Raw genomic sequence first — 24,345 nt, 5'->3', positions numbered from 1 at the left:
TTAATCACCATATAAACCACTGTTTATTTAAGATGCTTTTTAAATTCAGTCTTTGAAGGGAAATTTAGCTATTTAGGAAAGAATTGTGAAAGGAATTTATGAAGGATTTTACTCTAAGCCTGTGATAGTCATTAAGGTCGATTGTTTAGTTACAAATTTAAAAGATAAATCATTTGAGTAAAACATTGGAAACTAGTTTTAAAAGATTTGAAAAATTAGCAAGCATGCATACATGACTGAGCTGATAAACAGTCAATTTATTGTCCTCTGGGAACTGATTTAGTGTCATTAAGATACTTAATAGTATAAGTCCTGGACAATGGTCTGAGTTTCCCTCTTTAAACTTTTCAAATATTTCTTGTAGGTTAGGAATAATTTCTTATAATTAAAATCTTCTCATCATTCAGACAGCAAACCCAAGGTTCTTGGGTTATTTCAAGATTATTTTAGCGCGAAGGGTGAAGATGCTGCCTTGTTTCTTTTAGTTTCAGCTTTCATTTATTAGATAAAGGGCTTTATCTGGAACTAAATCTCTCTTTACTGCTTCCAATTAATCATTTCTCTCTGCAGATACCTTTGTACTTTGGTTACCAAATATTTTGGCCAGAACCAATTGCACTGGGTACACTGAGAGAAAAAAAACTGCTGTTTAAAAGAAAACACATAGATAAGAGACAGACAGGGAAGCACAAAGCAGTATAAATCCATCAACAAAAATGCTCACAGTTGGATTGTTGGATTTATACTGACAACTCCTCCAACCTCAACAAGGACTAAAAATAGAATTACATTATCATTTAGCACTCTAAAAAGAAATAGCCATGCAAGGAAGCTGTTTTTGGAGATCTTGTGTCCATATTTATCCTGAGCACATGAACTGAGCTAACATTGCAGCTTTTTGCTTCAGTTCTCCAGGCATTATTTTTGAGAACAAAGCAGTTCTGCTGAAAACCTATGAATACCCTGTGATCAATGAAACACTTCATATATGAAATATGGATTACTCAGATGATATAAAAATGATGGAGTATAAGCCCATGCATTGGTTGGTCATCCACATTTTTCAAATCTTACATTTGCAAGTTTAGCAGGAAATTCCATGGCAATAGGCTCTTGAGCTTAGAATTCATTTGATACACTATTTTATTCCAACTTATGCCCCTCTTCCAACTTATCAGGGATGTCTACTATTATAGAAAATATCTGTTTAAATAATCATATTTTTAACTAGCGGAATTCTCCAAATAGATTTGGCTAAACATACATCAAGAAACCCAAAGAAAGTTATTTCACTCATCAGTTACATCTAGATATAAAATTTGTTTATTATACTCAAGTTAAGTGGAGCAACCTGATTGATGTTTTTACTCCTGGCTGAAAGATAGGCCTGGAGACACCCTACACTGCTGAGGCATCTACATTCATTTCCATTTGCATCTTATTATTAAACCTATGATAGCTACTGTGGCTGCAGAATCCTATTCTATACCAATCAGACATTGCTACACATCAGTCCCAAACAGCAGCTCTTCCCTTTTGATGGGAATGAAGAATGTATAAATTAACATTGGAAAATATTACTGATTTCAATTTATGTATTTCACAGATTGCAATCCAAACCTGTTAAATACTCTTACAGTAAATGTTACACTATCACCCCTCTGATTGAGAACAGAGGTGAAGTACCTCAAAGGTCGGTGGTGGGGCCAGTACTGTTCAATATATTCATCAATTACTTGGATGAGGGAATAGAGTATACTATCAGCAAGTTTGCTGATGACACCAAGCTGGGAGGAGTGGCTGACACACCAGAGGCTGTGCTGCCATCCAGAGACCTGGACAGACTGGAGCGTTGGGCGGGCAAAAATTTAATGAAATATAACAAGGGCAAGTGTAGAGTCTTGCATCTGGGCAGGAACAACCCCAGGTTCCAGTATAAGTTGGGGAATTATCCATTAGAGAGCAGCGTAGGGGAAAGGGACCTGGGGGTCCTGGTGGACAGCAGGATGACCATGAGCCAGCACTGGGCCCTTGTGGCCAGGAAGGGCAATGGCATCCGGGGGTGTATTAGGAGGGGGGCGGTCAGTAGGTCAGAGAGGTTCTCCTGCCCCTCTACTCTGCCCTGGTGAGACCACACCTGAAATATTGTGTCCAGTTCCAGAAGGACAGGGAGCTGCTGGAGAGAGTCCAGCGCAGGGTAAGGAAGATGATGAAGGGAGTGGAGCATCTCCCTTATGAGGAAAGGCTGAGGGAGCTGGGGCTCTTTAGTTTGGAGGAGACTGAGGGGTGACCTCATTAATGTTTATAAATATGTAAAGGGTGAGTGTCAGGAGGATGGAGCCAGGCTCTTCTCTGTGACAACCAATGATAAGACAAGGGGTAATGGGTACAAACTGGAACACAAGAGGTTCCACTTAAACTTGAGAAGAAACTTCTTCTCAGTGAGGGTGACAGAGCCTGGCCCAGGCTGCCCAGGGAGGTTGTGGAGTCTCCTTCTCTGCAGACATTCAAACCCGCCTGGACACCTTCCTGTGGAACCTCATCTGGGTGTTCCTGCTCCGGCAGGGGGATTGGACTGGATGAGCTTTCGAGGTCCTTTCCAATCCCTGACATTCTATGATTCTATGATAAAACAGGCAGCATTTCACAGAAGAAAATACAACTTCTCACATCACAGCTCATCTTGTTCTCTAGAAACTAGTTTAAACCTCAAGAAAAAATAGTATTAGGACCTATTTTAATTCACTTTGCTTTTTTTTTTGGTTAGAAATACAAAGTCTCCTTGCAGTACTAATTTTTTTGGTTCTAAAGCACAGCCTTCCAGTACCCTAGCTGAAAGATCCAGTTCTGTAATCCATGGCATAGCAACGCTAATGCTGAGTGACGACTACAAAAAATATCTGGGAAACAAGGCTGTGGGAAAATTATACTAGAATTTTAATGAGGAGTAAATTTCCCTCTTTGCATACTTCTCTTTCTAACTGCCCTGCACATAGCAAACAGGAGAAGTTTCAATCATCTGAGCCTCAGGATTCTAGACAGCACCTGTGATTTCAATGACACTCATAAATTCATTGCCTACTTTACATGTCTTCATAAAACAAGAGTTTTGCTACACTTTCACAAAGTACTATAATATATAAAATGACTGTAAAGGCTTGATAAGAAAAAATAATGACATTCACTCGTACCGTTGAACCTGAAATGTCAAAAGCAAATTCTCTTTTGCATGGCGCAATGGCAGTATTAACGTGAGTCTGTATGCTTAACTAAACCTGTATGACTTCTGCTTCCAACCATGACTGTGTGGCCACACTCTCTCCACAGATGCTATGTAAAACCTCCTACCTCCAGCTCTTAGTCACTGTTCTGATTACAGCTAATGGAATCTTCACCTGACCAGCAACTGCACCAGCTACACATATTGCTGATTGTACCCAAGTCAACTATTAATGTGTGTCGGTATTTGTTGGAAGCAGGTTAGACTGCTCTGTCAGCTAAACTAGCATGTCTTAGAACCAGCTCAGGAGTATCAGGGTGGTCTTTCGTTGGGCTGTGCAGATGCACCCTACTACCAGCGAGCAGTAGCAAATGATGTGTGGTTTCTTCACTGTGCACTCCCCCCATGTGGATTTTGCTGTGTTTCAGGTGTCCGTGCTGATATGTTTTCTCTTTATACGGTGTAATACGTTATAATGGTTTCAGTCTGCTTTTTAGGAAAGCTTGTCTTAAGGATACAGTCATTGCCATTCACATTTTAGATGTTAGAAGTCAGGGTGATGAAATCTAAAGCAATTTGTGATGTGCAAGATCATATACACAAATGTAATTCAGACCGTAGAGTTATATTCCTTTCCCTGCTCTCCACTTCATCAGTGTAGTGATTCCAGCAGCATAAAACCAAAAAATATAATGATCCTCAAAAGATACAGCAAGTAACTTCAATTATCTGTGTAATGATTCATTTTCTGCGTGGAATATGGAAATACTCTGGAAAAAAATGTTGCCTATGCATCTCCCTGGGGATTGTAAAGTTTCTGTTCCAAGATTTCCTTAAAAATACTGAAATTTTAATTTTGAAAGTCAAACTAAATCTTCCTCTCCTTGCTTTTGTCAGCTAAGAAAAGTGCATTTTAATATCTTGTCACTTCCACTCCCATTGCTTTTTATGCAAAAACACTGGTGGTTTTATGCACTATAAGCATTGTTTAAAAATAATTTAGTTTCTTTTAGTGTTATTCTTTAAAAATGAAATAAAAACCTTTTAAAGAATAAATTGTTTAAGATCCCAAAACATTAACAAATTCTGCATGTAAATTTACAATGACAGCTTAGCTAAAATTAGGTTCAACCCAAAAAGGTCAGTTGCATAACTGGACTTTCACAATATTCAGGGATGTTTAGAGCTTGTAACCCTTTCTGCACACCTTATGTGCACCTTATGCACACCAAACACATAGCACCTCCAACCAGCCAAGAAATGCAGTAATAGCTTTACAATATTTTTTGTGAAGCACTGAGCTACTATTCCTCACACCAAACAGTGAAGTGAGAAAATAGAGATGAATCAACTGGAGTGAAATTGCTTTAATTAGGATATAAAAGGGGCAAGTGTATACTCAGACTATTTTCTGTTTGAAAGGCAAAGAGATGGAAAATTCAATATCCAAACTGGGATATAGAGCAAAAGTGTCATAGTTTGCAAAGTAACCACGTGCCAAAATATGGAATTTAAGCAGAGATTCTTGCCTATATATGTCTGGTCTGTACTTCTTCAGTAGATCACATCTCACTTTCAAATGTAATTTAGATACTTCAAATTCTGTATTTTATTGGAAATCATTTGGACTTCAACTCATGAGATCATCTGAAAACTCACTTTGCATTTTACAACAGCAATTTTCTCACTCAGCTAGTGAATCACTTAGTAATTTTTAAAAATGTTATTCAGTATCTCCTGTTTCTCTTCAATATTACAAACATTTATCGTTATATTTACATGAATATGAATTTAAATCAATAACAAAAAAAAAGTTCAGCATCCAAATGAAAGCTTAACTTTAAATAACAATGATATTTATTCAATGCCCATATGGTATTTAAAATTGTCTCATTAACTTTAACACCTGTATATAAATGTGCTGTACAGGTAAAAGGGAGTTTAGTTTCCCACAATTCTTTATTTTCCTCTCTGTTACTTTCCCCATTTTCATAAAGCCCTTTGTACTATTTGTGTTGCCAGACTGAATTAGGGAACAACATACAACGACCCCTCAAAGTTCTGATGAGTGTTTCAGTCCAACTCAAATTTAGATAAGTATATTAAATTTTTGAGGGTTATGGTGATCATTTCTTGTATCACACTGAAGACCCTGCAAACAGATTGTTCCAATTATATAGTCAATCTTTTCAAAGAGCCACAAATGCTTTTTTGAAATAGGAAATGTAATGAGTACTGATCGATAAATATTTCTGCAGTAACATGAGAAATACGTAACCATTTGGTTACATTTTTGCTAATGGTGTTTGTATGCTGTCTTTGTCTCAGTTGGGATAGAGTTAATTTTCTTCCTAGTAGCTGGTATAATGCCATCTTTTTGATTTAGTATGAGAATAATGTTGCTAACGCACTCATATTTTAGTTGTTGCTAAGTAGTCAAGGACTTTTCAGCTTCTTATACTGGCCTGAGAACAAAAACGTGGGGAGTGACAAGAAGCTGGGAGGGGATACAGCCAGGACAGCTGACCCTGACTGATCAAAGGGATATTCCACACCATACAACATCAGTCCATGAGTTTTACATCATCTTTACATCAGCCTGTGAGTTTTATCACTTTTACTGTTCTGATTCTCTCCCCCATCCCGCTAGGAGTGGAGTGAATGAGTGGCTGCGTGGTGCTCTGTTGCTGGCGGGGGTTAAACCACAACGTATGTCCTTTTAAAAACAAAGAAATGGCAGAAGAATCTGATCTCACTGTTTTAGACTTTGGTTACTGAAATTAACTTTATGCTGAGAAATAAGTATTATACTCATTGACCTGTGAAGGTACAGATAAATTCTGATAGTGGTAAAAAAATCTGAAATGGAAAAAAAAAACATGTAGAAATTTTAGAGTAGACTCAGAAGGTGGATTCCTTCTCAACAGCATTTTTTTTTTTAATCTAAGTATTTTTGTGCATCTGTCTATTCTATTAATTAGTATTTTAGAGTTGTTGGACAGAAGATGTCAAGTGCTGTGAAATGAGCAGCTACAAGAGATGAGAATCTAGGTTAAGAAGCTCATTCAGTTTTGCGACTCCTTCCACAACAGTGTCCTTAAACAAGCTTGTAGTATCATCGGCCCAGCGCAGATGGAGCAGAGTGCTGCCTCCCAATTTCTATAGCACAAACTTATATTGAGACATATCTTGTTAAGTCAGACCTTACCTGACTTGGCAAAACTAACAGAAATGGACATATTTGCAAGTATCTACATATGAGGCTTATGTCAACAGTAATAAATGGTGATAATTAAATACAAAATAATCTGGGGGGATGAGTCAGCACTACATTACTCCAGTGGGATAAGTGTCGTGTAAAACAAGACTAGCACAGCACTGAGGAAATGTTCATTATTACTGTTATAATTCTCTCGCGTTACCATGACAAATTACACTGCTGTAATTAGAGGTCCCGCTTGCTTTTCATGATGCCTCCTATCAGTCCACTTGTTACTAATGATCACTCTTCTGTATGCAGTGCAGAAAATAATGCATATCTGCACCTGCTGGAAATATCTTTGAACTCTGAGGGCTGATTGTGATGTCTATGGATGCGTGTCATGCATTTCACTGCTGGACAAAACTGAAGGAAAGTCTCAAATTTGCCGAGGTCATACAAGCTGTCAGTGGTACAGGCAAATTTCTCAGTTCCCAGCTCTTTGCTCTAAGCTTTCTTGCTCTTTTGTGTGCAGCTACAACTCTGGGAATTACTATTTCCCCAACAGGTACAACATAGGTAGCCACAGGGTAGCTTTATTTACCCTGTCTCCACAATAATATTTCATTTCTAAGCTCAAAGAACTCTCTCTTGGGGTAAAAAGAGTAATTTGTTCTCCAGGTTAAATCTATTATTGGTTTCTCTGATGAGCCAGGGGTTCAGCAATTACTGTGACAGATGGAGTGATGATTTTTATGATGTCGAAACTTGTCCACAGGAATGAAACTGAAATCTCAAACCCCATTTCTCATATTGGCCTTTAGACAGTTGTCAGGTTACAATTGTCATTAACTTTCATCACTGCGGACAAGATTTGAATCAGTGAAGGGCTCCATTAGCTGTTACTGGAGCACTCCTATCCAGAGTGACACTTTCCTGTCAATTTTTTGTCATTTAACTTGAATACACTTGAAGCAGATATGGAACCAATATTCAAGATGCGGCTTTAAATTTCTCCCAACGCCCAGAAGCATTTGAATAACGTGTCTGGAGTTTTAGTGCTCTATCATTTTGGAAAAACTGTTTCAAAGGGATTTTCAGAGACTGGAACAAGATGTTTGAAAGGGCGCTTACACAGGCTGAAAACAAACAGTAATGTGTCTCACAGAAATGACCATTTCAAACCATGAAGTTATTGTGTGGACTCAGTCACAAAGTGATTTTATTTTCATGAGATAATCGGAGGCAACATTCCTGCCTTGTATCTAGCCAGATGGTGTCATCTGAAGCACACATCAAGCAAAATGACCATTTTGAGGGTCATGATCCATCTCACCCTGCCCATGCTGGATGACTGATTGCCCTGGCCAAAATCTTCAGGCATGAACCAGTTAAAGGTGGCCTGAGAGCTTTCTAGTCTTCTGGTTCCAGTCTTCACCATTAATCTAGAAAAGACATAGGAACTGGCATTCAATACCTTGGGAGCATTTTCTGTGACTTAGAGACTGAATTTCAGGGCTGGTTTATAGGCATGGAAAGGAAGGAGACATCTTTCCTTTGTTCCCAAATGTCTCTCTGTAGATCTGCTTGATATCATAACAGCAGGAGAATTTTAATAGTAGTGATTTACAGATGCTTTCTTACTGAGAACTGTTTTTTTTCTTCTCTAAAAACATAGTAAAGAAAATACTGCTATTCAACTAAACTGAGTTAACATTTCTGTCTGTTTTCTGAGCTAAGAACACACGGTTTAATTTCCACGGGTGCAGAATATGAACAAAAGAGAATTCATAGCACAAGAAAGCACAGCGTCTGTGAAAATCAGACTGTATATTCCAAAAATATGAAACATTTCCCAAATGAAGGAACAGAAAAAAAGCACCTTAATTTTTCTCTTTTAGAATTTTTCTTCTGTTTAATAATATTACTTATCCTTCTCAATATAACTGAATAAGAAGATCATTTTGCTTATAGATAAAGCAAAGCAAATAGAATTAAGTGATTTGCTCAACTAAAGAGAATTATTCAGCAGCACAACTGGAAATAAAGCCCAGCAGCTCTAACCTGAAGCATCCCATCTCAACCTGAAAGGCTTCTGTAACTTTACATAATCGAGCACTTGAGCAGGAGAGATTTTATGCCTTTACAGGTTAAGGTTCTCTTGCAGTCATGTCTCTGAGTTTTCAAAAGGTGCATCTTCTTAATCATTTTAATTAATAATGTCCAAAATAGAAGATTCTTCATTAAAAGAAGGAAAGAGCATAAGACAGTCTATAGAAACGTTTGTGCTTATTAGGGTCAGAGATTCATCCATGCAAAATAACACTAAAGATGAGGCTGAAAGGCTACATAATTTTTCTTTCATTAACAGTTATATGACTGGATCACTTATTTGAAGAGAACAATTCAGTCAGGATTAGCAGGAAATTATAAGAAACTGTTCCAGTCAATACTTTTTAATTTTTTAATTGAAAGTGATAATGAAAATCTACAATTAATTTGTATCATTTCCAAAAGTTCCTAGATAATTTAAAGGCCTCAGCAGTCTGATTCACAAGCAGAGACAACCTACATTGAGACACTGTATTAGAGTTGTAGACAGTTAATCAATGCAGTTTATGCTGATTTTCCTTTATTTTTTAATGTATAACTATAACATATTGCAGTTCTAGAGGTGCTTTCAGAAGCACCACAACCGAGTCCTGCGTGGTGGGTATGAAGTTGTGTGCACCTGGGCCGCATCTTGCCAACCACCACAATGTGTGTTCCTACATGTAAGTCAAGCACTCCAAGCTTATTTTCAGAAAGGCCTGGGTGCCAGAATTAATGAAGTACTTGATTTTCCAAAGATGTTGTTTAGGGAGTGTAGGCCATAGCACTTACATACCTAATTCTCACTGAATTCAGCAATAACAAGATGCTTCAGTGCCCATCAGTATGAACATCAGTACCCAAGCCAGCCTCTGTGATAACCAGTTTAATCTTTGAAATTGCTTAGAGTCTGATATTTGCTCTGTGCCTCTGAATGCCTAAATTTCTGCCTAGATATACCTTAAAGTCACTTCTTAAAACAAATCAATGCCACCCTATGGTTTTAGGGAGCTAGTTTATCAAGGCATTCTAAGCAGATATCTTTTATTTTCTAAAGTTTTTTTTTTTTCCTTATGACTATAGGAATTACTTGTTTCCATTGACAGTGAATAAGTTGAACCTCAGTATTGTCTATTTGACCATTCAAAAATCAACAGAAAGAATTGTGCACTTATTCCTTTTCAGTGTCATTAAGCAGTGCTATTTATTAGTGCCAGTTCACCATATATAAGCTTCCTCCCTGTGGCTCAATTCTGTAAAGTGCAGATCAGTCCAGAAGTAAATGCCAATGAAAAAATAGAGATCTGCTCCAATTTTGATTTTAAATATTTAAGTATTTAGACCCATTTGCACAAACCAGATTAATTTCCAATTCTGCAATTATTATTGGAAATTTTCACAAAAAATAAGTAAATGAATATAACTCAACAGTAAAAGCTCATTTTAAATTCAAGAAAGATGGTTGTGTTTATGTGGGGCAAGTTGAAGACTCAATTTCACAATATCATTGCTTTTTACTGCTTGTTTGATAGGTCCCATTTTCAGGTTTCCAGGCACTTCAAAAAAACCTCACAATATGGCTAGATGTGTTTTGGGAGATATAATTCCTATATTAAACACATGGGACTGCAACAGGGACGAGTATTCCCGTAAAATGTGAATTTCAATAAAGATGACAAGAGCCTCCCTGGAAGGCAGCCACACACAAGTACCGTTACAGGCATCACATTGACAATAAGCTTGTTCCCAGCAGATTATTGTGAAGAATAAGGCTGCACAGATATTAACAAATGAGAAAGGACACTATAGCAATGAGTACCAGAGAGTCCCACCAGTCACACCTCCAGCTAGGATCAGTGAAGAGTGACCAGCACCTTCTCAGTTGCCCCTTCATCCCTCCCAGGGATCCCTCAGCTCCGGTGAGGTTACCACAAGCAGCAGCATTTGCATTGCAGACATACATGAGTCTGAGTGTAGAGAGGAATTCAGCCACACATTGTCAGTAGACTCCTGCATCAATCATTAAGTTTCTGGATGTTATAGGGCTCCTTACCCTTATGTCCTCCATACATTTCAGCAACACATTTTTTTTGGTGTAGCTCTTTAGAATCATTGAATCATAGAACAGTTTGTGTTGGAGGGGACCTTCAAAGCTCACCCAGTGCCACCCCTGCCATGAGCAGGGACACCTTCACCAGCTCAGGTTGCTCAGAGCCCCATCCAGCCTGGCCTGGGATGTCTCCAGGGATGGGGCATCCACCACCTCTCTGGGAAACCTGGGACAGAGTTTCAGCACCCTCAGTGTAAAAAATTTCTCCTCATGTTTAATCTGAATCCATATCTCTAGTTTCAGTCCATCACCCCTTGTCCTGTCACAAGAGATCCTGCTAAAAAGTCTGTCCCCATCTTTCTTACAGGCCCCTTTTAAGTACTGAAAGGCCACAATAAGGTCTCCCCGGAGCCTTCTCTTCTCCAGGTTGAACAGCCCCAACCCCAATATAGAGTTATGCAGTGCTCCGTTACCCTTGAATACCTATGCAAACAGTGCACTGTTTTCTGCCAAAGACATTGCTCTAGAGCTCTGTGCCAATATGTTCTTCCCTCCCTAATCCCCATTGGTGAGAAAGCAGTGGTTGTCCCAAACACTCATGTCATCAATCTAATTGAAATACCTTAAAGTCATTTTAATGTTATTAAATAATAACACAAATTGCCATTAGGGATAGGATGCTATTGTCTCTGATCGAATCAGTTTTTGAAGAAGCCCTATGAGATCATTGTTAAACCTCTTTCACAGACTGGGAAAACAAAGCACAGTATCATTAACTACCTTGACTAAGACTTCAGATCACAGTGTCAGTCAGAACTGAGGATAGCTTCAAGAAACTAATCTTGATTTAAAAAGCAAGCCAAATACTTTCAAACAAGGCACTCAAGGAACACAATGAGGATCTGCTAGACTTAAGATGAACAAAGTTTTCACTTTTTTTTAATTTTCTTGGGAGGAGTCATGTTCCCCAGCTTTTCTCCAATGACTGCAAAACTTGAAACTCTACCTACAGTTCCTTCTCTTACATGTAATCAAACAATATTGACACAATCACATAATCAAAGGCTTAAGAGAAAAGAAAATAACTATTAAAAAAAAAAAATCACACAAACCAACAATATTCGGGCTTCTTTTTAGATAAAACTGTGCTGGCAGCTAGAGTGCCCAAAAGATTTCAGTGAAGACAGGGAATTGAGTTCTGGGCAAAACTGAAGCAATTTTTAAGTGTGTCTAATGTAGTGTTGAATGTAATGACAAAGACTGAGAAAAATAACATTTTGTGTTACATAAGGCAGAAACAAAGTCTCATGTTTGTAGAAAGAGCTGTGGTTTTCTTTCACTGCCAATAGTCTTCTAATTGTACACATAATTGTCAATAATGACAGAGGCCAGAACATGAATACCCTACACCTGTTCCCATGCGGTGTTCTCAAAGGAAAATTTACTGCTCCAAAATTCTCACTATTCCTGCCTTCGATGGGCCAGATTTTCAGCTGTTGCACATTGACATAGCCAATTCACATGAACAGTCAAAAAATGAATTACTTTTATCTTAAAATGGGAGTATATAGTTCTAGACCTTCAGATCTCCCAGGAGCTAACACAGGCCACTATAAAAGCAAGGGTTATAAACTTGAATTCATTAGGTTTTAGCCTATGAATTCTCTTTGCCTATTAAGTTAATGAGCCTTGAAAAAACAATCATCTGAGGAGTAGCTGACAAATTATCTGGAGCAGCAATTTGAAAGGCGTTGGCTGGCTTACAAGCATTTCAATTGGGAGAAAATGGCATCACATTCCTCTTCCTCTGGAAGAGTTATTTGTCAAACCAAATTTCTTGCAGTTCGGCAGCAGAGTCTCAGTATTGGAGCACTGAGATACAACAATGACAGCAGTTACCAAAACCAGCAAATAATCCCTGTCCCTTCCTCCCCAAAACTGAGGCTGACAAATTCTGATGAAAAACTCTTTCTAGAAGGGCAGGGATATATATTTTTATATTTGACTGGAGACCATGGAAGTGTATAATGTAGAGGACGAATTCAGGTAAGTAAAATGAGATCTTTCAAAATAGCTGGTCAATATTCGGAAGATTGTTTTGTAGTACAACTTCCAAAACAGGTGGTGGTATCACAGCTGTGGATTTAAAACAAGGACTTTTAATGGATTGATTTGTCCAAATAATCAACACAGTACAGTCCTGGGACACATTACTTGGTGAAATATAAGACTGCGTACAGTGAACACTTCTGCAAAAATAGCCACTTGGATCAGGGCTAAAATGGAATTAGTACTTTTCTAAAATTTGTTCTCCAACTGTGAATACTAGTCCTTTTGGAAATCAGACCGTGGTATGCATTGTAAAGCTGTCACTTTCCTCACCAAAGGCATTTGGTGAAATATTATTTCAAAAGTCTTACTCCACAGTCAACTATTCAAAGAGTCCTGTGGAAAAGATGACAGTATTTGAAAACATCGAAAACTGTCATCTTTTCCAGCTGAATGTTATTTCACAGTGGGAAGGAGGTCTAAATTCTAGCAATCAGTTCCCTCTACCACAACATGTGGCAGCACATAGTGCAGATCAGTTAACCATGAATTGTGTCTTTTCTCATCTTTCATGTTCTTTTTGCAGTTTTTGTTGGACTGTTGAAATAAACAAACTGATAAATATACAGGGACTGGAGCTTACTCCTACACCAAAGTGGAATGAAGAGAAATGAAACCTTGTTCTTGAAGAGAATTGTTCTCAGTAAAACAAAACCCAGCTTTTTACATCCTGATGTTCAATCAATCAATCAATCAATCAATAAAACACAATGATGTAGAGAATTATAACTTCACCTGGCAAAATGACCTAGTTCTATGAGCTCTCCAGAGGTTCACTGATTATCTGATCTGCAGGAAACCTTAACAGATTCACTCTTTTCCCCCCATCTATCCCCGTAGTCCTGACAGTCGTGTCTATAGAGATCAATCGCTTAGCAATGAATTGCATCTCTGTTTAGCAACCCACAGTCTAATCCTGAGTACTCCCAATGCACATCTCCATGGCCCCAAATTCCCCTAGAACTCACTTGTTCAACTTTCTAGTTCAAGTTGGTCCATTTCTTTCTAAAGGGACCATTTTAAAAGTAAACCTTTTTATAATGATTTCTTCTGTTGTCAGTTTCTAAACACACAAAAGGACTGAGATACTTAATAGATAAACTACTCACACGTACTCTCTACCTAGAGACCTGCAGTCTAATTTTTGGCTAGTTATTTCCTTTAAGGTAATATTTGCAGAGAAATGTAAATATTGTGGATAGATCGGTTAGTGCTTGACACTCTTCTAGAGTTATTCATACCTTTATAAAACATTGCCCTCATCAATGTTATTCACCTATATTCGCATTGGCCTAAACAGCTGGCCTAATCACTTTGTCCAGTGACTAAGTATATTTTTACAAATTCTAGAAGCTACACAATTTCCGTTCTAATAAATTAACAACTTCTGCATGGTCTTACCACATCTTTTGCATTTTTTACTAGTATTTGTCTTATTATTTTTTAAATTTAGCTTCTATTTCATAGCACTGCAATGACTTTCACAGTTGTTTTTATAACCCCTTGGGTTTGTTTCCTATTATTGTATCTTACGTTAATTTAACATTTTACTTCCTACTTACACATCTCTGCTCTCCTCTTCCTACATTACATTTCTATTTGAAAAACGTTTTCTGTGGAAAGTCTCTATGATCTAAGCTTCAAGTACAATTATTTTTCTACTACTAGAGAATAAAGAAGATGATATAGTTTGTTTTTTTTTTTTCCTGACAAAGGAAGCACTCAACACCTTCTTGAAAACTTGTGCCTAATTCTTCCTCTATCTCCCACATCTTGTTTGCAAGTAGTTTACTACTATCCTAGTAGAATATATAAAAAAAGTGAGTTATACTACAATACAGTTTTGAACAGTATGTTTTTCTCTAGTACATATTTCCCAGGAGGCAATCACTGACTGTATTTTATAGCAAGGTGTTCCGTTACTTAAGCTATGGAAACGTTCTTAATTTTAGATTTTGCTAATGGTCCTCTTAGAGTTGGCCTAGAGAATACCAAATTTTAAATGTACTCTCAACCATGACCTGGTGAGAGAGGTGATTATTTTTTGCTTAATTTCTTCTGAATGGCTTAGGCAGCCACCCTGTGAACCCAAAGATGCTCAGTGAACAAAGTATTCACAACACAGAAATAAAATGACTGAATCAAATCCAATTACTACAGCTTTCAGTGAAGTCTTAGTCACTTTCCGTAGAGAAAAATGAACACTGAATTCAGTTGTAAAATGTAATAGGTCACATGTAACCTATTTTAGAGCACCATTCCAATGGATCAAAACATTGCCTGTATTCATCACTGGATTTTGGATGACCAAAATTATATACCGAGGCAGCATACGTCCTCCAGTGGTGCAGATGTGAAAGCATGGTTAAAAACAAGCACGAGCTGTAGAAAAAAATATCTGTGGTGAAGCCGCAAACTAAGCAATAAATCTAGCGATGTTCATGCACTAAAGAAGGAGGTGAGGAAGAAGCGCATGCAGTACCTGGTGATCTCAGAGTCAGGGAGCAGGCCTACGTGGTAGTGGGGATAGGGAGCTGTAAGGAGGAAGCTTTTGTCACACTCGACAGGGGAATAGTGCCTAGGAGAAGGTGGTTTATCACACAGTTTGTTCACAGTGCTGTAAACAGGTTCAGGAGGCCTGGTGATACAGAGACAAGAGTAAAAGATCAGGTGTGCATTAGTGGCCGAGAGCATCGAGAAAACACAGCAATCATTTCAAAAGCATGCACAGCAAATCTCTCATGACCTTTTCAGCAGGGCTTTTCTGACAAGTCAATTGTGCTGCTAAAGGAAACGTTACACTTTGAGAACACAGCATTACGGCATACAAGCAACTGCATATAAAGATATACATAATATAAGTGGGTCATAAAACTGGCTGATGGGAAGTGTGGTCGTGAAAGGGAATATCTTATCTCTGAAGTTCAGTGGTAAATCTTCCCACATACTCCACCTGCTTTTTTTATAAATCTAACAACGTTGCTTTTGCACAGCTTTCTGCGATCTTAATTTTGAGCATTGCATACAAGGAACTATGATGTTTATTACCTGAAAAAGATAGTATTTATCCATCAACTTAAGATAAAGATGAAGTACATACCCATTTTTAATGCAACATTCTCCTGCTCCAATGAGCTGGGGTTTTGCAAGTAGAGCTGTGGTAAAAATGTGTTATATCCTATAATAACACTGACAATGACGATTTTTGTAAGAAATTAATCTCTTCGGCAGGCAATTGATTAAATCTCAAGAGTTCTTTGTTCTCTTTTCAGATTCAGCCTTCAAAATCTGATTATGCAGACCATGTCTCAACCAGTTAACCTTGTTGACAAGGCTACTGCAATCAACTTGCAGTAGTGCTCCAAATTACAGACAGCAGTCTGTGAAGATAGATATGAAGAATAAGATCTGAAAACTGAGACTGAGAGGTCGCCCAGCACTTCTCTCCAGCTGCCCAGAGGCCAACCGCTTGGCAGAGTCAATACTTACCATGAGCCTCCGATGGAGCCGCCTTAGGGGAGAGGGGAGAAGGGGTTGCAGTTTTTGGTACCAACCAGTCAGGATCCACAGGAGACAACCAGCGAACAGTTTTCAAAGCAATGCACCACATATAGTACATTTCCCATCATGCAGCTTCTCCAGCTACTGTGTTGGCCCCAGCAGATACCTCCAGGCCTAATGGCAGAATGAAGCTTGACTCATAATTTCCCAGCGTTTCTGCTCTAAACGTTGCCAAGGCTCAACTGCCGCCATATCCAATGCTTCTGCCAGAAGGCCCAGGATCTGCCACTGTTTTTAATCACAGCAATACAGTGCTAACTGGATGAAAATCCTATTTCAGAAGCCTGGAAATATCAAGAGGCCAAGCAGTTAATGAACTCTCTTCTTTTTTCTGGCTGCACTGTGCCTCATATGTGTTTTTTTTGCTGTGAGTTTCACACGTACCAGAGTTTGTTATGGTTGTGGATGCCCTGACAGACACAGAGAACAAATTTTCCTGTGTTGTTAGCTTTTGGTTTTGTCCTTTAGGGGACAAGGAAGAGCTGCTTTACTTAAAAATTGGTCTCAGTCAATGCCAACACTATTCACAGCAATCTGACATAGGATTTGAGAGCTCTCTGTGCCCAAGTTTCCCAGTGAAAACTTTACTGTTAAAAAAAAGGCAATTTAAGATTACCCTATATCAAAAGAGCAAAGCTGTCACTCATTTGGTTACAAAGCATTCTGTCAAGCATTTTGTACAATTGTTTTACAAATATTTAAGGTAGAAATTATTTTCTTTCTCAGTACATCTCACACTTGTTTCAGAGGAGTGGATTTAATAATTTATTTACCAAATCAATTGCTGCTCCGAATACTAAAATCCAGAGGAGAAAACAAAACAAACCCAAAACAAACCACTTCTATCATTGTATTTTAGACCAATACTACCTTTTATTCTCTCAACAGTCACTCTTACTTTTAGGTAATATACTAAAACACAATTACAAATATTATATATGAATGATACCTGCTGCAAAAATTGAAGCAATACTTCCCCAGTGAAGGAACACGAATACAAACTGTAGATTTTGCATGGCTTAGAACTTTAACCAGTCCATAATCGACTTGCTAATTTCTATATTCAAGTTTCTCGTCTCCTCTGAGTGGTAGATAACATGAGTGCTGCCACCCTTTGGATATATTGTGAATGCTCAAACTACACTGAGTTAATCATCAACGACTGACCATCCAACCTTATGCCAAGACACAGGTCATGCCACAGAGATGAACAGACACAAGGGATTGATGTGTTAATCGAGGGATACAACCCACTCCCAAAAGCAAAATGAAAGTAAACATTTAGCATCTACCTAGATATGGAGACTAGTCCTTCAAGTATAAACACAAAACTCTACCAAAACTTCTCATAAAGCCCAGCAAATTTTAAAACTTTCAGTATTTCTCACTCATTTTAGTCTTGCTGGATGGCAAAATAACAGAAAATTGGAACAATCCTTCCTGAAGTCACTGCATAAAATCCTCTATTCGTTAGTATTATAAAAGTGATACTGCGAGCTAGCTAAAAACACATCCTCTGTAACTGAGACAAACAGAAGGGTCTTAAGATTAAGAAAAGGAATTCAATTTTGTTATCCTTTTAATGTTTGGACTCTATGCTTAGAATAGGATTTATATATCAGCTAATTCCAGTTATGAGTGCACTTCTCGTAAGGCCTATGAACTGGTCTGAGATCAGCCACCTGTTTACCATCAGATGCCATTCTTTGAGGTCATTAAGATGATGGACTGAGTTTTTTTTTTAGATACCTTCAAACTACTCAGATGCATAAGCCATTTCTGCCAATTGCATAGGTGGGCCCTGGCTGCACATTTCATTGGCACAGAAAAGCCAGAACTTGAAAAAGAAGGAGTACGCGACATCAGGGGTGCAGCTCAGATCAGTATAAAGTTATTTTATCTCTCAGTTTGAGTTAGTAAATATCAATTAAATAGTATAAAAATAATTGAAAGTTGGGATGAAAAATTGAGAGGAGAAGAAGGATTAAACTGTACGGGGCAGATGATTGTCCTAATCATACAAACTGTGCTTCAAGTAGGCCAGAAATCCTTAAAAATAATATGAGATACTTGCTGTAACAGACTATCTTCAAATATCCTTGTGACTCCTCACTTCCTCTATGGCAAACTGGTACTTATCTACAATTGTGCCTGCCTACTTTGGAAGAAAAAAATCCCGAACTATATTAAAAAAAAAGAAAAATAGAATTAGTAAGACCACCCAGCTTCATTAAATGATTCTTCTAATGCAGCATTTTCTCTTGTTATTTATATTTCTCCTCAGTGGAAGAAGAAGGAACTGCTCTCTGATGACGTCAGCCCACTTGGTAAATCCTATCTGGCATATCTTCATCTCCAGTACTGTGACAGAGACAGGTTGTCTCAGTTAGCAAGAGGAAAAGTGGGCATGGGCTTAAACTCTGTCATGGCAAATTTAGGCTGGATATTAGAAAGCAATTCTTTGCAGAGAGAGTGGTCAGGCATTGGAATGGCTGCCCAGGGAGGTGCTGGACTCACCGTCCCTGGTGGTTTTTAAACTGAGACTGGACATGGCACTTAGTGCCATGATCGAGTCAATGGAGTGGAGTTGGACCAAGGGTTGGACTTGATGATCTCTGAGGTCTTTTCCAACCCAGTTGATTCTATGATTCTTCTCTCGAAGCATGGGGTAAGGAGAATGTAAAAGACTGCTAATTAGAAAAAGTTTCTAAGGTGCCATTCTGAAAAAATAGTCACGGTCAGCTCAACATTTCTTGCAAAATAATGAAGAGACAGACTGAACATAAACATTGACGTCTTATTTGATGACACATTAATTGTCCAAATTAATTTAAAAACATGTAGCAGGCCATTTAGCATGCTGTAACAGAAGTTATATAGATATATGTAACTAGATATATATTATTTAAGAACTGATTTACTGTAGTTTATTTGCAATCAGATCACTTTCAGATACAGCAGGTATGGCTCCAGAGGTTTTGTCTTATTTAAAATAAATATGAAGCATTTTTTGTAATTTTTTAGCATGAGAAAGAACAAGGAACTATGTTATGGAACTTATTTTGTCCATTAGCTCCATTAAAAAAAAATACTTATGCAGAAATCCCCTTAAAATGCCAAATATGTGAGTATTACTGTATGCTGCTTGGATAACTTGAATTATTGAGCAATTATCTATCATGGGTCGACTCTGAAAAATAACTAACTGCTGCTGTAACTTCTTAATTCACAGATGTGCTCCCTTTCTGTCTTTAAGATGTTTATTTAGTGAAAAACCTAGAGTACAGTTCTCTCTCTTTATCAGTGAGCTAAAAACCAAGCTCTGTGATAAATGTGAGCAGCAGCAGCTTAGTCTAGATGGACAGCAATAAATAAGTTAGGATGAGAATCAGGCACACCACAGTAGAAGAAAGGCAACAGAAAATGTAAGCAGTAGCACAGGTTTGTTTGAGTAAATAAATCAATCACAGGAGAGAGCACCAAGTCACTCAGCACCACAAGACAAGCTTTAAATGGTAGTATGAACAGCAGATAGTCAGAAACTCCTTTTCAAGCCAAAACAAAACAAAACAAAAAACAAACACAAACAAAGCAGAAAACAACAAAAAACACAAAACAAAGAACAACGCCACAAACCAAACCAAACAACAACAACAAAACAACAACAAAAGATAAAACTGGAAGCGTTAATCAGTACAGACCTGACTGCAATGAGGCACAATTTCCACAGACAGGTATAACTAATTGATAGAAAAGCTAACAGTAATAGTGGGAGGTAGAAGATTGATCTGACATGGGTTTAATTTATTTATTTCATAACTGTGTAAAGAAAGCTCTTTGTAGTTCTTATTTTTCCTTGTTTGGATCATCACTGAGTTCTTGTTTCAGATTGGCTTTCTTGCACAGCAGAAGTTATAAGAAAATGGCATTATTAAAACCACTCTCTTGTCAGCATTGTGCCGGGTCCTCAATTTAATTATAACTTTTTTTACTGCAGAATCCTCTTTGGTAGGGTTCAGTTGCCAGCATAGAACATTAAATGTTAACAGTTTCATTTTTTTTTTTTTTTATTTTAAAACCTTTTACGGTTTGGAAAGAAACCAACTAAGCTCTCCCAGCATATTGAGTATGCAGGGCTACAGCCAGGAAATACTAAATTTAATCTGAGAGAAAATAAATCTCACAATTCTACAAGTTCCTAACTTTTTTTTTCCTAAACAGCAATTTTTAATTGTACACAAGTTCTGTAAAGACAATTAATATATTCGTATTGCTAACATAATGTTTCTGGGAAGCGTGAAATGAACTGCCTTTAAAAGTACATCACTATTAAAAAAAATCAATGGCAATTCATTACATAAGACTCTTCCAGTTCTTATAACCAGTGATTTGTATATATATGTCATTTGACTTTTAGTGTCTTCTTTATATAATCTTCTGGGAGAGAAACATACCTTATTGTGCAATAGGTTTATCTAGAATTGAAAGTTGTTTTTATTTCATAGGTTATGAGCTGGCAATTCAAATAACACCAAATCACTCATACGATACATTTATTTCAACTAAATGAAAGACAGTGAAGGGGTGTGAAGAGCTGGAAGAAAATACCAGTAGTACATTACCCTAGTTCTTTCTGGAAATCCTTCTATAATCAATGATTTATTGGCTTTTCCGCTATTAACTGCTATTTTCATGAGCCTTGAAGTTTTCTGTAACTGCAAAACAAGTGCTTAAGATCATGGTAACTCTTTTAGCACAATAATGAAGGGTAAAGGTTTTCAAATGAAATGGTCTACAAGAAGGCGTAAATAAAATTTAGAACTTTTAATATGCTACACCCAATTCTACGCTCATTATTCTTAGCCATTAGGAATTAGAAAATGAAATTACTGCTTAATTTGAAAAAAAAAAGTCAGTAATGATTTTCTGTTGCGGTAATGGGAATAAACAGTTTCACATAGCAATGGTGAGACTGTCAGATCAGAGGCCCCAGTTCCCTCCAGTGACTTTTTAGGAAACTGAGTCAGTAAAGAATGACCCTTTGCTGCTCAGCTGCTGAAAACCAGCAAGTCAAGGACTATGTAGACCAGAAACTAAATCCAAGGAAATTGTGGTCAGTAGGCCTATCCACCACGAATTTCAGCACTTATCCGTATTTGAATGTTTTTCTTTTCTTAGGCTTCACAACGCTCTGTGGCAATGAGTCCCACAAACTCGTCACTTGACATCCCAAAACCTTCTACTTTTGTGAACTGCGAGCCTGTCACTTGATTTCACACTGATAACACATGGTAACATTAAATAAAAAATCCTTCTGTTTTTCTGAATTTTAAACTTGGCAATGTATTATAAACTCCCTGGGTCTGAGTTGTAAGAAAGTGCTAATAATAGTTGCCTGTTGCCTTTTCTATGTCACAGGCACTTTCACAGATCTCTCTTTGATCTCCCTCTGACATCTTTTATCTATACTGGAATTACTGGTTATTAAGCTCTGCCTGGAAACTGCGCTACACCCCAATCAGCTCTGTCACCCTCTTCTGTGGCTTTTCCCAGCTGCCTCCTTGTAGGATTCAAGACCTGGTTGCATCATAGATTCCTACAGAAAACCACTATATTTTGCACTCTTTTCGTTTCCTATCAGATCCTATTTCCATTCTTAATTAACCTTTTGAATGCTCTTGAGTACTGAGCTGACAACGTCACAGAACTAACCATGATCACCCCGAGGCATCTTTCTGAAGTGGTAACAGCTGCTTTAAGAATCTATGTCCATGATACATGTAGTATGTATTTAGGGTTATCTTTTTCCTCTGGGCACTATTAAATGTTACTATTTTTGTGCACATTATCACTGTTGATCCTACTATCTCATTTCAGAAATCTCTATTTAAGTAGTAATGGAGATTCTGATATATATATACATTTTTATATACATATATATATATATAAATGCTAAATACTAAGTAGCTTGCACTGACTGTATTAGAAATAATCAAACCCTATTATTTGAGGATCTCTGACAGGACTGTTTAAATAAATGTGGATTACTCAGATAATACATAACAGATTATCTGGTGACTTGACAATAACTGAATTTTTACTTTAGCGTAAATTATTCTCCCAAGTTAGGACTAATTATTTAAAATAAATTTGGGGTAGCAAAATGAAATCTTATAATAGGCAGACAATTATGCATTTGTAAAGTTTAAAAATTAGTACAAGATAAAATTTGTGCATGAAATATATGAAATATAAAATGGTTGCTTTGTAATTTAGCAATTTAATGCTTTATTGAGGGGAATTAATAATAAGACACACCTAAGAAATACAACTATGACTTTTTTTTTTCTAAAAAGCTGTTGACAGGTGTTCTACAAGTAGACATTTTTAGATAATAGCTTATTTAAATACTGTACTGCTGTATCTCACCAAGGGTCCAATTTAAGGTTAAACAGACAAATTTCATTTTTTATTTTCTTAATTGAACATTCAATGTGTAACTTCAATAGTGTTAATAGTTTTTTTTAAATAATTCCTGAGACTGATCAAACACTAAACCAAGAAAGAAATCCTATTATTGGACACCACATTCAGTTCAACATAATCATCAGCAGGGCTGCCAACTTATGAGCTAGAGCATGAGAACTCTGCATTATGAGAAATGGGGAGTAATGTCCTCCAAACGTTGCACAGATGAACCATCATGACAAACTGCCTGGTGGGATCACTTGTGTCATGCAACCCCTAGAAATCCTGGTTTCTTCTCCCTTTTTCTAGAGAGAAATGACCGTAGACTGATCCTGCCAGCAACTTATCAGCAACTTTTCCTACCTGCTCTCTGTCTCTGTTCTTCGCCTGATTCTTCTTGCACAACTATTGATTATCCCAAACCTCATGTCTCACTGTCTGACAGAGCTGCTGGTTCAGCAGCCCTGGAATTCATTGCTGCTCTTCTCCAGGGTATTTTTCTCCATTGCTTCTTCATGCCTCTTCACCCATTTCTCACTTAACATTCTACTCTGTCCTAAATTCCTCCTCCAAATCCAAGTTTTCTTACCCAATAAATACCAGTGTTCCCTTCTTGTGATTTCCGTTCTCACAAAACCAGTGACAAGTTCTCCCTCATTTTCACACCCCATCTCACCATAATTCCTTGCCAAATACACTCCCCCAGTTTCTCCAGTCTATTCAATGTTCAAATCTAACAGGAACAGGCATTCAGAGCCCAGAAGAGAATCACTCATGATTATGTTTCTATTTCAGAAAGAACCGGAAGAAATACGTAGAGAGAAAATCTTTGTGCTCAATCACGCTGGCTTTTTAAAATAATATAGTCAGTATTACAAAATTGTGAGAAGCTTTGATACACCGTAGTGTGAGTATGGAATCTCAAAGTGTTCTACTGCAAAAAATATTAAATACAGTTTTGAGGATAAATTAATTGCAGTTTTTCCACAGCTTTATATATGTTGGCATTTAGAAAGATTTTCACAAATGCAGTAGAAACACTATGTGGATTCAGCTTCATCTGCTTCCATATTTTGACACTCTGAAGCTATGTATAGAATATTCCACCATTTAAAATACAATATCACCACAATTTTAAACATAGAATAAAACATGAACTAAGCCATGTAGTTTTTTCTCCATCCCTTAAATGGCCAAGATGCTATGGCTAAAAATAAATGCAATTTAATTTAATGAGAATAGTGGTTAAATGAATTTATTTTTAAAATAATAGATATAATTTACACTAAAATTCAAAGCAAAACAAATATGCAGCCTTTTCTATCGCTGGGTGAACAAATCCAGCCCCAGGCAAAAACTGAGTATGGAAATATAACTTGAACAATTAGTTTGCCAAAGTTACAAGTGATTTAATAAGAAGAATAAATAAAAGGCATTATCAGCCACCCTATATTTCTATACATACTTTATTCTCTTTAAGGCATAATTGACATGCTGAGTTTGCATTAGGCCTGGTGATATGATTGTTGAGACCTCATAATTATCTCTTATATTCATATAACTGTATCAGTGTACTTCTTTGTATCTTTTACTCCTCACTCATATAGTAACATCTGATCAAAAACATGGTTTAAAATTTGCTATCTG

General features: G+C 37.3%; 1 protein-coding gene across 29 annotated transcripts in view; it reads right to left on the bottom strand.

Annotated features, from left to right (window-relative positions):
* Nucleotides 1-24,345, bottom strand: part of DLG2 (discs large MAGUK scaffold protein 2) — a 1,047,967-nt gene that overhangs the window by 256,047 nt on the left and 767,575 nt on the right. For 25 of the 29 annotated variants that reach the window (XM_071798683.1, XM_071798777.1, XM_071798880.1 and 22 more), the window contains one exon: nucleotides 15,152-15,307. The exons of the other annotated variants lie outside the window; for them this stretch is intronic. In XM_071798683.1, coding sequence (XP_071654784.1) covers nucleotides 15,152-15,307 — 156 coding nt within the window. The remainder of the gene's footprint in view (nucleotides 1-15,151; nucleotides 15,308-24,345) is intronic. 29 annotated transcript variants of the gene reach the window in all.

Source organism: Patagioenas fasciata, chromosome 1, assembly GCF_037038585.1.
Source record: "Patagioenas fasciata isolate bPatFas1 chromosome 1, bPatFas1.hap1, whole genome shotgun sequence".
Taxonomy (NCBI): domain Eukaryota; kingdom Metazoa; phylum Chordata; class Aves; order Columbiformes; family Columbidae; genus Patagioenas; species Patagioenas fasciata.
Note: the sequence above shows the minus strand (reverse complement) of the source record. Positions and strands in the feature narration are given on the sequence as shown.